Raw genomic sequence first — 14,698 nt, 5'->3', positions numbered from 1 at the left:
ACGCGTTTTAAACGTGACCACTGGCAGTGGGAGGAGAATACCACGCATTTTAAACGTGACCACTGGCCATGGAGGAGAATGCCACGCGTTTTAAACGTGTCCACTGGCAGTGGGAGGAGAATACCACGCGTTTTAAACGTGTCCACTGGCCATGGTATGAGAATGCCACGCATTTTAAACGTGACCACTGGCCATGGAGGAGAATGCGCGTTTTAAACGTGACCACTGGCCATGGAGGAGAATTTTAAACGTGACCACTGGCAGTGGGAGGAGAATACCACGCATTTTAAACGTGACCACTGGCCATGGAGGAGAATGCCACGCGTTTTAAACGTGACCACTGGCCGTGGTAGGAGAATGACGCGTTTTAAACGTGACCACTGGCCATGGAGGAGAATGCCACGCGTTTTAAACGTGACCACTGGCAGTGGGAGGAGAATACCACGCATTTTAAACGTGACCACTGGCCATGGAGGAGAATGCCACGCGTTTTAAACGTGACCACTGGCAGTGGGAGGAGAATACCACGCATTTTAAACGTGACCACTGGCCATGGAGGAGAATGCCAGGTTTTAAACGTGACCACTGGCCATGGAGGAGAATGCCACGCGTTTTAAACGTGACCACTGGCAGTGGGAGGAGAATACCACGCATTTTAAACGTGACCACTGGCCCCACGCGTTTTAAACGTGACCACTGGCCATGGAGGAGAATGCCACGCGTTTTAAACGTGACCACTGGCAGTGGGAGGAGAATACCACGCATTTTAAAACGTGACCACTGGCCATGGAGGAGAATGCCACGCGTTTTAAACGTGACCACTGGCCGTGGTAGGAGAATGCCACGCGTTTTAAACGTGACCACTGGCCATGGAGGAGAATGCCACGCGTTTTAAACGTGACCACTGGCCATGGAGGAGAATGCCACGCGTTTTAAACGTGACCACTGGCAGTGGGAGGAGAATACCACGCATTTTAAACGTGACCACTGGCCATGGAGGAGAATGCCACGCGTTTTAAACGTGACCACTGGCAGTGGGAGGAGAATACCACGCATTTTAAACGTGACCACTGGCCATGGAGGAGAATGCCACGCGTTTTAAACGTGTCCACTGGCAGTGGGAGGAGAATACCACGCGTTTTAAACGTGTCCACTGGCCATGGTATGAGAATGCCACGCATTTTAAACGTGACCACTGGCCATGGAGGAGAATGACGCGTTTTAAACGTGACCACTGGCCATGGAGGAGAATGCCACGCGTTTTAAACGTGACCACTGGCAGTGGGAGGAGAATACCACGCATTTTAAACGTGACCACTGGCCATGGAGGAGAATGCCACACGTTTTAAACGTGACCACTGGCCGTGGTAGGAGAATGCCACGCGTTTTAAACGTGACCACTGGCCATGGAGGAGAATGCCACGCGTTTTAAACGTGACCACTGGCAGTGGGAGGAGAATACCACGCATTTTAAACGTGACCACTGGCCATGGAGGAGAATGCCACGCGTTTTAAACGTGACCACTGGCAGTGGGAGGAGAATACCACGCATTTTAAACGTGACCACTGGCCATGGAGGAGAATGCCACGCGTTTTAAACGTGTCCACTGGCAGTGGGAGGAGAATACCACGCGTTTTAAACGTGTCCACTGGCCATGGTATGAGAATGCCACGCATTTTAAACGTGACCACTGGCCATGGAGGAGAATGCCACGCGTTTTAAACGTGACCACTGGCCATGGAGGAGAATGCCACGCGTTTTAAACGTGACCACTGGCAGTGGGAGGAGAATACCACGCATTTTAAACGTGACCACTGGCCATGGAGGAGAATGCCACGCGTTTTAAACGTGACCACTGGCCATGGAGGAGAATGCCACGCGTTTTAAACGTGTCCACTGGCCGTGGTAGGAGAATGCCACCCGTTTTAAACGTGTCCACTGGCCGTGGTACTCGAATGCCACGCGTTTTAAACGTGACCACTGGCCGTGGAGGAGAATGCCACGCGTTTTAAATGTGACCACTGGCCGTGGTATGAGAATGCCACGCGTTTTAAACGTGACCACTGGCCGTGGTAAGGAATGCCGTTTTAAACGTGTCCACTGGCCGTTAAGGAAAACGTGTTTTAAACGTGACCACTGGCCGTGGAGGAGAATGCCACGCGTTTTAAATGTGACCACTGGACGTGGTATGAGAATGCCACGCGTTTTAAACGTGACCACTGGCCGTGGTAAGGAATGCCACGTGTTTTAAACGTGACCACTGGCCGTGGAGGAGAATGCCACGCGTTTTAAACGTGTCCACTGGCTGTAGTATGAGAATGCCACGCGTTTTAAACGTGACCACTGGCCGTGGAGGAGAATGCCACGCGTTTTAAACGTGTCCACTGGCTGTAGTAGGAGAATGCCACGCGTTTTAAATGTGTCCACTGGCCGTGGAGGAGAATGCCACACGTTTTAAACGTGTCCATTGGCCATGGAGGAGAATGCCAAGCGTTTTAAACGTGACCACTGGCAATGGAGGAGAATGCCAAGCGTTTTAAACGTGTCCACTGGCAGTGGGAGGAGAATGGCATTTTAAACGTGACCACTGGCCATGGAGGAGAATGCCACGCGTTTTAAACGTGTCCACTGGCTGGGAGGAGGCGTTTTAAACGTGACCACTGGCCCTGGAGGAGAATGCCACGCGTTTTAAACGTGACCACTGGCCATGGAGGAGAATGCCACGCGTTTTAAACGTGACCACTGGCAGTGGGAGGAGAATACCACGCATTTTAAACGTGACCACTGGCCATGGAGGAGAATGCCACGCGTTTTAAACGTGACCACTGGCCGTGGTAGGAGAATGCCACGCGTTTTAAACGTGACCACTGGCCATGGAGGAGAATGCCACGCGTTTTAAACGTGACCACTGGCCATGGAGGAGAATGCCACGCGTTTTAAACGTGACCACTGGCAGTGGGAGGAGAATACCACGCATTTTAAACGTGACCACTGGCCATGGAGGAGAATGCCACGCGTTTTAAACGTGACCACTGGCAGTGGGAGGAGAATACCACGCATTTTAAACGTGACCACTGGCCATGGAGGAGAATGCCACGCGTTTTAAACGTGTCCACTGGCAGTGGGAGGAGAATACCACGCGTTTTAAACGTGTCCACTGGCCATGGTATGAGAATGCCACGCATTTTAAACGTGACCACTGGCCATGGAGGAGAATGCGTTTTAAACGTGACCACTGGCCATGGAGGAGAATGCCACGCGTTTTAAACGTGACCACTGGCAGTGGGAGGAGAATACCACGCATTTTAAACGTGACCACTGGCCCTGGAGGAGAATGCCACGCGTTTTAAACGTGACCACTGGCCATGGAGGAGAATGCCACGCGTTTTAAACGTGACCACTGGCAGTGGGAGGAGAATACCACGCATTTTAAACGTGACCACTGGCCATGGAGGAGAATGCCACGCGTTTTAAACGTGACCACTGGCCGTGGTAGGAGAATGCCACGCGTTTTCGTGACCACTGGCCATGGAGGAGAATGCCACACGTTTTAAACGTGACCACTGGCCATGGAGGAGAATGCCACGCGTTTTAAACGTGACCACTGGCAGTGGGAGGAGAATTGCATTTTAAACGTGACCACTGGCCATGGAGGAGAATGCCTGCGTTTTAAACGTGACCACTGGCAGTGGGAGGAGAATACCACGCATTTTAAACGTGACCACTGGCCATGGAGGAGAATGCCACGCGTTTTAAACGTGTCCACTGGCAGTGGGAGGAGAATACCACGCGTTTTAAACGTGTCCACTGGCCATGGTATGAGAATGCCACGCATTGTAAAGCGTGACCACTGGCCATGGAGGAGAATGCCACGCGTTTTAAACGTGACCACTGGCCATGGAGGAGAATGCCACGCGTTTTAAACGTGACCACTGGCAGTGGGAGGAGAATACCACGCATTTTAAACGTGACCACTGGCCATGGAGGAGAATGCCACACGTTTTAAACGTGACCACTGGCCGTGGTAGGAGAATGCCGGCGTTTTAAACGTGACCACTGGCCATGGAGGAGAATGCCACGCGTTTTAAACGTGACCACTGGCAGTGGGAGGAGAATACCACGCATTTTAAACGTGACCACTGGCCATGGAGGAGAATGCCACGCGTTTTAAACGTGACCACTGGCAGTGGGAGGAGAATACCACGCATTTTAAACGTGACCACTGGCCATGGAGGAGAATGCCACGCGTTTTAAACGTGTCCACTGGCAGTGGGAGGAGAACCACGCGTTTTAAACGTGTCCACTGGCCATGGTATGAGAATGCCACGCATTTTAAACGTGACCACTGGCCATGGAGGAGAATGCCACGCGTTTTAAACGTGACCACTGGCCATGGAGGAGAATGCCACGCGTTTTAAACGTGACCACTGGCAGTGGGAGGAGAATACCACGCATTTTAAACGTGACCACTGGCCATGGAGGAGAATGCCACGCGTTTTAAACGTGACCACTGGCCATGGAGGAGAATGCCACGCGTTTTAAACGTGTCCACTGGCCGTGGTAGGAGAATGCCACCCGTTTTAAACGTGTCCACTGGCCGTGGTAGGAGAATGCCTTGCGTTTTAAACGTGACCACTGGCCGTGGAGGAGAATGCCACGCGTTTTAAATGTGACCACTGGCCGTGGTTGAGAATGCCACGCGTTTTAAACGTGACCACTGGCCGTGGTAAGGAATGCCACGCTTTTAAAGCGTGTCCACTGGCCGTGGAGGAGAATGTTCAGCGTTTTAAATGTGACCACTGGCCGTGGTATGAGAATGCCACGCGTTTTAAACGTGACCACTGGCCGTGGTAAGGAATGCCACGTGTTTTAAACGTGACCACTGGCCGTGGAGGAGAATGCCACGCGTTTTAAACGTGTCCACTGGCTGTAGTATGAGAATGCCACGCGTTTTAAACGTGACCACTGGCCGTGGAGGAGAATGCCACGCGTTTTAAACGTGTCCACTGGCTGTAGTAGGAGAATGCCACGCGTTTTAAATGTGTCCGCTGGCTGTAGTAGGAGAATGCCACGCGTTTTAAACGTGTCCGCTGGCTGTAGTAGGAGAATGCCACGCGTTTTAAACGTGTCCGCTGGCTGTAGTAGGAGAATGCCACGCGTTTTAAACGTGTCCGCTGGCTGTAGTAGGAGAATGCCACGCGTTTTAAATGTGTCCACTGGCCGTGGTATGAGAATGCCACGCGTTTTAAACGTGTCCGCTGGCTGTAGTAGGAGAATGCCACGCGTTTTAAACGTGTCCGCTGGCTGTAGTAGGAGAATGCCACGCGTTTTAAACGTGTCCGCTGGCTGTAGTAGGAGAATGCCACTCGTTTTAAACGTGTCCGCTGGCTGTAGTAGGAGAATGCCACGCGTTTTAAACGTGTCCGCTGGCTGTAGTAGGAGAATGCCACGCGTTTTAAACGTGTCCGCTGGCTGTAGTAGGAGAATGCCACGCGTTTTAAACGTGTCCGCTGGCTGTAGTAGGAGAATGCCACGCGTTTTAAATGTGTCCACTGGCCATGGTATGAGAATGCCACGCGTTTTAAACGTGTCCGCTGGCTGTAGTAGGAGAATGCCACGCGTTTTAAACGTGACCACTGGCCATGGAGGAGAATGCCACGCGTTTTAAACGTGACCACTGGCAGTGGGAGGAGAATACCACGCATTTTAAACGTGACCACTGGCCATGGAGGAGAATGCCACGCGTTTTAAACGTGACCACTGGCAGTGGGAGGAGAATACCACGCATTTTAAACGTGACCACTGGCCATGGAGGAGAATGCCACGCGTTTTAAACGTGTCCACTGGCAGTGGGAGGAGAATACCACGCGTTTTAAACGTGTCCACTGGCCATGGTATGAGAATGCCACGCATTTTAAACGTGACCACTGGCCATGGAGGAGAATGCCACGCGTTTTAAACGTGACCACTGGCCATGGAGGAGAATGCCACGCGTTTTAAACGTGACCACTGGCAGTGGGAGGAGAATACCACGCATTTTAAACGTGACCACTGGCCCTGGAGGAGAATGCCACGCGTTTTAAACGTGACCACTGGCCATGGAGGAGAATGCCACGCGTTTTAAACGTGACCACTGGCAGTGGGAGGAGAATACCACGCATTTTAAACGTGACCACTGGCCATGGAGGAGAATGCCACGCGTTTTAAACGTGACCACTGGCCGTGGTAGGAGAATGCCACGCGTTTTAAACGTGACCACTGGCCATGGAGGAGAATGCCACGCGTTTTAAACGTGACCACTGGCCATGGAGGAGAATGCCACGCGTTTTAAACGTGACCACTGGCAGTGGGAGGAGAATACCACGCATTTTAAACGTGACCACTGGCCATGGAGGAGAATGCCACGCGTTTTAAACGTGACCACTGGCAGTGGGAGGAGAATACCACGCATTTTAAACGTGACCACTGGCCATGGAGGAGAATGCCACGCGTTTTAAACGTGTCCACTGGCAGTGGGAGGTGAATACCACGCGTTTTAAACGTGTCCACTGGCCATGGTATGAGAATGCCACGCATTGTAAACGTGACCACTGGCCATGGAGGAGAATGCCACGCGTTTTAAACGTGACCACTGGCCATGGAGGAGAATGCCACGCGTTTTAAACGTGACCACTGGCAGTGGGAGGAGAATACCACGCATTTTAAACGTGACCACTGGCCATGGAGGAGAATGCCACACGTTTTAAACGTGACCACTGGCCGTGGTAGGAGAATGCCACGCGTTTTAAACGTGACCACTGGCCATGGAGGAGAATGCCACGCGTTTTAAACGTGACCACTGGCAGTGGGAGGAGAATACCACGCATTTTAAACGTGACCACTGGCCATGGAGGAGAATGCCACGCGTTTTAAACGTGACCACTGGCAGTGGGAGGAGAATACCACGCATTTTAAACGTGACCACTGGCCATGGAGGAGAATGCCACGCGTTTTAAACGTGTCCACTGGCAGTGGGAGGAGAATACCACGCGTTTTAAACGTGTCCACTGGCCATGGTATGAGAATGCCACGCATTTTAAACGTGACCACTGGCCATGGAGGAGAATGCCACGCGTTTTAAACGTGACCACTGGCCATGGAGGAGAATGCCACGCGTTTTAAACGTGACCACTGGCAGTGGGAGGAGAATACCACGCATTTTAAACGTGACCACTGGCCATGGAGGAGAATGCCACGCGTTTTAAACGTGACCACTGGCCATGGAGGAGAATGCCACGCGTTTTAAACGTGTCCACTGGCCGTGGTAGGAGAATGCCACCCGTTTTAAACGTGTCCACTGGCCGTGGTAGGAGAATGCCACGCGTTTTAAACGTGACCACTGGCCGTGGAGGAGAATGCCACGCGTTTTAAATGTGACCACTGGCCGTGGTATGAGAATGCCACGCGTTTTAAACGTGACCACTGGCCGTGGTAAGGAATGCCAGGAATGCCACGTGGAGGAGAATGCCACGCGTTTTAAATGTGACCACTGGCGTGTCCACTGGTGACCGTGGGTGGAGGAATGCCACGTGTTTTAAATGTGACCACTGGCCGTGGTATGAGAATGCCACGCGTTTTAAACGTGACCACTGGCGTGGTAAGAGAATGCCCACGTGTTTTAAACGTGACCACTGGCCGTGGAGGAGAATGACGCGTTTTAAACGTGTCCACTGGCTGTAGTATGAGAATGCCACGCGTTTTAAACGTGACCACTGGCCGTGGAGGAGAATGCCACGCGTTTTAAACGTGTCCACTGGCTGTAGTAGGAGAATGCCACGCGTTTTAAATGTGTCCGCTGGCTGTAGTAGGAGAATGCCACGCGTTTTAAACGTGTCCGCTGGCTGTAGTAGGAGAATGCCACGCGTTTTAAACGTGTCCGCTGGCTGTAGTAGGAGAATGCCACGCGTTTTAAACGTGTCCTGGCTGGCTGTAGTAGGAGAATGCCACGCGTTTTAAATAGTAGGAGAATCCACTGGCCGCTGGCTGTAGTAGGAGAATGCCACGCGTTTTAAACGTGTCCGCTGGCTGTAGTAGGAGAATGCCACGCGTTTTAAACGTGTCCGCTGGCTGTAGTAGGAGAATGCCACGCGTTTTAAATGTGTCCACTGGCCATGGTATGAGAATGCCACGCGTTTTAAACGTGTCCGCTGGCTGTAGTAGGAGAATGCCACGCGTTTTAAACGTGTCCGCTGGCTGTAGTAGGAGAATGCCACGGGTTTTAAACGTGTCCGCTGGCTGTAGTAGGAGAATGCCACGCGTTTTAAACGTGTCCGCTGGCTGTAGTAGGAGAATGCCACGCGTTTTAAATGTGTCCACTGGCCATGGTATGAGAATGCCACGCGTTTTAAACGTGTCCGCTGGCTGTAGTAGGAGAATGCCACGCGTTTTAAATGTGTCCACTGGCCGTGGTACGAGAATGCCACGCGTTTTAAACGTGTACATCCTTTTGACCCACAGGAGTGCTGTATCAGAGGATGGTGGTCGCAGAGCAGAGCCTGAAGAATGACTACCATCCCTTTCAGGAGAGGTGAGAGGACAACCTAACTTGCTGTTGCATACAACACGGTGACACAGTACAGTGTAGAAGCCATTTTTCCTTATGCTATAGAAGGACATGCTGTTTGTAGATAAAGTCGTAGTAACAGCAGGTTGCATGTCAACTGCCGGGGAACTGGTTGATCAAGGAAAGGTAATAACTCAATCTCTCCTACGGTCTCCTAGGGTGTTTGTGTTCGCCGATCCGGCGGTCTTCTCCGGCCCCCACGGTGAGGCGCTGAGGGGGGACATCGAGGCCTCGGGGTCAGGGGGGTATCTGAATCCCCTTGACCACATGCGGAGCGTGGTCCAACACTCCATCCAGGCTGCTCTCGGAGGGGAGCTGTGTCACAGTCCTAAACTGGCACAGGCACTGAAGGTCAGTGTGGTTGCGCTGTGGTTGTGTTAACATTGAGTTTCACTATGACGTTTCTTCTTCTCTTAAAGTCTGGTGTTTCGCTATGCGTATGTGATGATGGAGTTCAGGCTAAAGGTTCTTGGTAAAAGCCTTCATTTAACTTAGTTTCTTTATTTAATTTTGTCTTTATTTATTCTCCCCTCCATCCCTCTTCGGAGAACAGAAGTAACTTAGTTTTTACCGTATGTTTTTTTTGTTACATGTACATTCTAACCACATTTTATGGACACAGCACTTTTTACACAGTAGAAAAACCTTTTGGGTTTGACTTCTGTTCTAGAGTAAAGAAACCTGTTTTATGTTCTTAGTATTTGTTTGATCTCGGTTTGACGTTGGTTTTGTTTTCGCAAATGTTGCTGTGTTTTGTTCAAAGTTATCTAAATCAATACCTCTTTGTGTTTGATACTAGTTTCTGTTTCAATGTATTGCGCAAGCCCCTTTGTGGTTTATGCCGTTTCAATGTGCACCAAAGCAAAGCTCAGTAAGCTAAAGTTGTCTACTGGTGCCTCATACATGCCATCTCAGTCATATTCAGCAACACACACCAGAAATGATCTATAATGTCTCAATAGCATGTTGTTTAGTTGTGTTGTTCCATGATCTAACAGAGGTTGGCACCATTCCCATTAAAACACACACACGCACGCACGCACGCGCACACACACACACACACACACACACACACACACACACACACACACACACACACACACACACACACACACACACACACACACACACACACACACACACACACACACACACACACACACACTGGTCCTAATATAACACTCATCTCAACAGGACGTGTCAAACTCAGACTTCCAGATGTGTTTGTCTGGTCGCTGGTGGCCTTTCACCTGTATTCTATTCATAGACGGTGTGTGTGTGTGTGTGTGTGTGTGTGTGTGTGTGTGTGTGTGTGTGTGTGTGTGTGTGTGTGTGTGTGTGTGTGTGTGTGTGTGTGTGTGTGTGTGTGCGCGTGTGTGTGGCAGGAAATTGGCCAGGACGTGGAGCCGTACTTCCAGGAAGTGGTGGCCAGTCTGGAGCAGAGTGTGGAGGAGGGCAGTAAGGGGGAAGGGGTGGTGCTGAGGGGGAGACTGGGACAACTCTACAGAGAGATCCTCACCCATACTGACACATCAGGTACAGTATCCTTATCATAGAGGGGTAATCTTTTGACTGTTTGAAACCAAAACCAAATGATCTAAACAGCATCCAGACATGATCTCCCATTTCCTTTAGACTAGCATTTGGTTTCTGTTTCCAAATGAAACCGGAAGGGTAACGTTACCGTAGACAACACTTCAAGGTATTACAGCTGGTACATGTATATAAGTAGTTATACCTTTTTCACATAGGGCGTATTCAGATAAATACTGCCAATGCTGTCTATTTTTTGTGTTAGTGTGTTAGTGTGTCTTCAAGCTGACACATACCGTACAGTGCAGCTGTACTGACTCAGAAACCATTATTAATAGATCGCTGTATAGCAGTCACTCTGACTCAGGGACCGTTATTAATAGATCGCTGTATAGCAGTCACTCTGACTCAGGGACCGTTATTAATAGATCGCTGTATAGCAGTCACTCTGACTCAGGGACCGTTATTAATAGATCGCTGTATAGCAGTCACTCTGACTCAGGGACCGTTATTAATAGATCGCTGTATAGCAGTCACTCTGACTCAGGGACCGTTATTAATAGATCGCTGTATAGCAGTCACTCTGACTCAGGGACCGTTATTAATAGATCGCTGTATAGCAGTCACTCTGACTTTGTGACCGTTATTAATAGATCGCTGTATAGCAGTCACTCTGACTTTGGGACAGTTATTAATACATCGCTGTATAACAGTCACTCTGACTCAGGGACCGTTATTAATAGATCGCTGTATAGCAGTCACTCTGACTTTGGGACCGTTATTAATACATCGCTGTATAGCAGTCACTCTGACTTTGGGACCGTTATTAATAGATCGCTGTATAGCAGTCACTCTGACTTTGTGACCGTTATTAATAAATCGCTGTATAGCAGTCACGCTGACTTTGTGACCGTTATTATTAGATCGCTGTATAGCAGTCACTCTGACTTTGTGACCGTTATTAATACATCGCTGTATAGCAGTCACTCTGACTTTGAGACCGTTATTAATACATCGCTGTATAGCAGTCACTCTGACTTTGGGACCGTTATTAATAGATCGCTGTATAGCAGTCACGCTGACTTTGGGACCGTTATTAATAGATCGCTGTATAGCAGTCACGCTGACTTTGGGACCGTTATTAATAGATCGCTGTATAGCAGTCACGCTGACTTTGTGACCGTTATTAATAGATCGCTGTATAGCAGTCACGCTGACTTTGTGACCGTTATTAATAGATCGCTGTATAGCAGTCACTCTGACTTTGGGACCGTTATTAATAGATCGCTGTATAGCAGTCACTCTGACTTTGGGACCGTTATTAATACATCGCTGTATAGCAGTCACTCTGACTTTGGGACCATTATTAATACATCGCTGTATAGCAGTCACTCTGACTTTGTGACCATTATTATAGATCGCTGTATAGCAGTCACTCTGACTTTGGGACCGTTATTAATAGATCGCTGTATAGGAGCTTGTCTTTCACACTGTATTCCTCCATGTCTAAATCTGTCGAGTCAGAGCCCCCCCCCCAACCCCCAGGACAGATGTACACTGTATTCCTCCATGTCTCAATCTGTCGAGTAAGAGCCCCCCCCCCCCCCCAGGACAGATGTACACTGTATTCCTCCATGTCTAAATCTGTTGAATCAGAGCCTCCCCCCAGGACAGATGTACACTGTATATACCTATCAATCTATATTTTTTCTTCCTATCATAACAACTACCCTTCAAATGGACAGTACACTGTCTCTCAGGCCAGCTGTGAGACCATATACTTAGTGTAGGGGAGGGGGACCAGGAAGTAAGCGGGTGTTGTGTTGTTTTTGGTGTCATTGTGACAGTTTGGGCTCTTCCTGGTTTAGACACATTGTCCTCCGGTGGTGGGGGATGCCTGTGTGACATGCCGCTTCCCAACCCAGAGATGAGCTTCCACCTGTGGAGGGAGGATGAGGAGATCTGTGAGTGGCGAGATCTGTTGTTTATACACACCAATGAGAGAACTCTGTTACATGAACTCTGTTACTCTGTTTAATAACAGTAATACTTTTTTTCTCTCAAAAAGGTAGGGGTCAAAAAGATTCTTATAAATAAAGTAGTCACAAGTTTAGAATTTGATCCCATATTCCTAGTACGCAATGACGATATCAAGCTTGTGACTCTTATGAACTTATTGATTGCATTTGCAGTTCATTTTCGGTTGTGTTTCCGATTTTTTTATGGGCCCAATAGAAATGAATGGTAAATAATGTATTGTGTCATTTTGGAGTAACCTTTATTGTAAATAAGAATATAATATGTTTCTGAACACTTCTCCATTAATGTGGATGCTACCATGGTTATGGATAATCCTGATAATGAGGAGTGTTATTCTAACACACTGTGTTCTCACCCGATGCAAACGTCCAATATTATAGCTCTTTCTTGTCTCGCCGCTTCCTGTTTCCAGTGACCTGTATTGACATTCATGTTATAGAGATACAGTATATATGTTATCTAATTCCTATTTCTCTGATGTCACCTCTACCACCAGGGCGCGAGCTGGCCAAGTGCGTGCGCTCCAGCTCCATGTCGTCGGAACACTTCTGCCTCAGCCAGGACCAGGAGACCGACTTTGACCTCGCCGACCTCCCCGCCGACCTCACTTCCTCCTCCGCCATGCCCCGCCACTCCGTGATGTCCAACGACAGCGGCATCGAGAGGGACCTTCCCCCTGGGGTTGAGCCTTCAGTGGTGGAACCCTCTGGTGGCTCGGAGGAGGGGGAGGCCAGGTTAACCCGACGCGGAGGCATCAAGATGAGGCCGTCAGTCACGGACAACATGGCCCTGATGCAGGACGCTCTGGAGGAGAGCGGGAGTGTGGCCGGGGGAGGCGGGACGACACTTCATAGGAAGGCGGGGTGCAGCGGGACCCCCTCATTCTCCAAGCAGCAGAGGCACTTCACGGCCCGGATCGTGGTGATGGGGGACGACCGGGTGCTGGGGAAGCTGGCTAAGGCCTTCTACTTTCTCCGGTGAGGGACCAGGATCATGGGTAGTGTAGTCTGAGAGACTGCATGTAGTTTGTAGTGGATATTGGATATATTAGAATGAATACTGGATATAATAGATTTATGTTAGATATGATCATAGTATAGGTTTTGGAGAAACTAACTGTCCGTTTCTGTGGTCTAGTCAGGAAGAAGGAAGTTGAATTGAAATCATGACACATGAATAGTTAATGCTTCATAAATATAATGGGATTATTCCTCGGGTTTCTGTGTAAGCATGGTTTGAGGGTTAGTTAATCATTGGTTTCACTCTGCAGGAAAAGGGAAGCGCGTCGTCTCTTTCTGACCGTGAAAGTCAACTTCCAGTTTTACTACATCCCCGTCTGTGAGGATCCCAGTCCCACCTGTCCTGTCAAAGTAAGACCACAAACTAACACTTCACTCCTATCAGTTTACAACCCGTTAAGAGACACTCATTTCAGTGTTTCAGTATGTGAACACACACCCACACACACGCACACATCCAGACAGTATGTGAAATGATCACATCAAAAGAATGATATGCGGGTTGAAATGGCAGATTTGGACACTGATAAGTGCCTTGGAACGCAGTGTATTGGAACGCAGTGTACAGGAATATGCTGTAAATGGCGTCAGAGCTCAGGCTCTGCACTTCACAGTGCTGAATGAGTTTTGACTGACAGCCGTTCTGAACTTGAGCACCGCACACGACAAGAAGTTGCCCCCGTGCCTCTCACTAATTGGACAACTTTTGTCATTTGTTGTTGTCTGAGTGAGGGGAATGCTGTAAAGTAAGAGGACTATGTATTTTGAAAGATGAGATGTCCAAATGTGCACTTCACATTTCCATATCATAAAACTCCTGTAATCTAGTCAACGTTTATGACCACTATGTTTGATGGCATCAATCAATCTATCACATTGATTTATACAGCACTTTTTACATCAGCAGATGTCACGAAATGCTATACAGAATCCTAAAACGCCAAAGAGCAAGCAATGCAGATGTAGAAGCATGGCGTCACATCCTGGGTTGTTCTGAACAGAATCTCACTTGGCAAAAACTGGTTGGATCAATGTTGTTTCCATGTCATTTCAACAACAAAAAAATCTATGTGATGATGTTGAATCAACGTGGAAACTGATTGGATTTGGAAAAAGTCATCAACGTAAGGAAATGTGTTTTTTTCACCCAACTTTGAACCTAAATCCAATGAAAGTGATGTTTTTGGTTGATTTCACGTTGGCAACTCAACCAAATGTAAATCAAAACTAGACGTTGAAATGACGTCTGTGCCCAGTGGGATGTTTGTGTATTATGAAGAAAATCCGCAGCGGAACACGTACCCGAATGCACCCGAATGCACCTGAATGCACCTGAATGCACCTGAACATTCCTTTCTATGGGCACCAAAATTACAATATGTTCTCTGAATTGCCCTGTGAAAGCGTAACACTGTAAGATCGTATTTTATAACTTAGCTAGTCATGTTGGCAATAGAACAAGCTTTCAAATGATGCCCACTGTGACTTATAATGGTCCGTTTT

The 14,698-nt window shown here is 48.9% G+C and overlaps 1 protein-coding gene across 3 annotated transcripts in view; it reads left to right on the top strand.

Moving 5' to 3' along the window:
- The window catches only part of LOC124003372 (phosphoinositide 3-kinase regulatory subunit 6-like), a 37,806-nt gene that overhangs the window by 14,565 nt on the left and 8,543 nt on the right, over window positions 1-14,698 (top strand). For all 3 annotated transcript variants that reach the window (XM_046311556.1, XM_046311557.1, XM_046311555.1), the window contains exons 7-12: window positions 8,498-8,567; window positions 8,762-8,954; window positions 9,989-10,139; window positions 12,005-12,100; window positions 12,673-13,153; window positions 13,447-13,546. In XM_046311556.1, coding sequence (XP_046167512.1) covers window positions 8,498-8,567; window positions 8,762-8,954; window positions 9,989-10,139; window positions 12,005-12,100; window positions 12,673-13,153; window positions 13,447-13,546 — 1,091 coding nt within the window. The remainder of the gene's footprint in view (window positions 1-8,497; window positions 8,568-8,761; window positions 8,955-9,988; window positions 10,140-12,004; window positions 12,101-12,672; window positions 13,154-13,446; window positions 13,547-14,698) is intronic.

This window comes from Oncorhynchus gorbuscha, linkage group LG18, assembly GCF_021184085.1.
Source record: "Oncorhynchus gorbuscha isolate QuinsamMale2020 ecotype Even-year linkage group LG18, OgorEven_v1.0, whole genome shotgun sequence".
Classification (NCBI taxonomy): Eukaryota; Metazoa; Chordata; class Actinopteri; order Salmoniformes; family Salmonidae; genus Oncorhynchus; species Oncorhynchus gorbuscha.
This window is presented reverse-complemented; position numbering and strand designations above follow the sequence as displayed.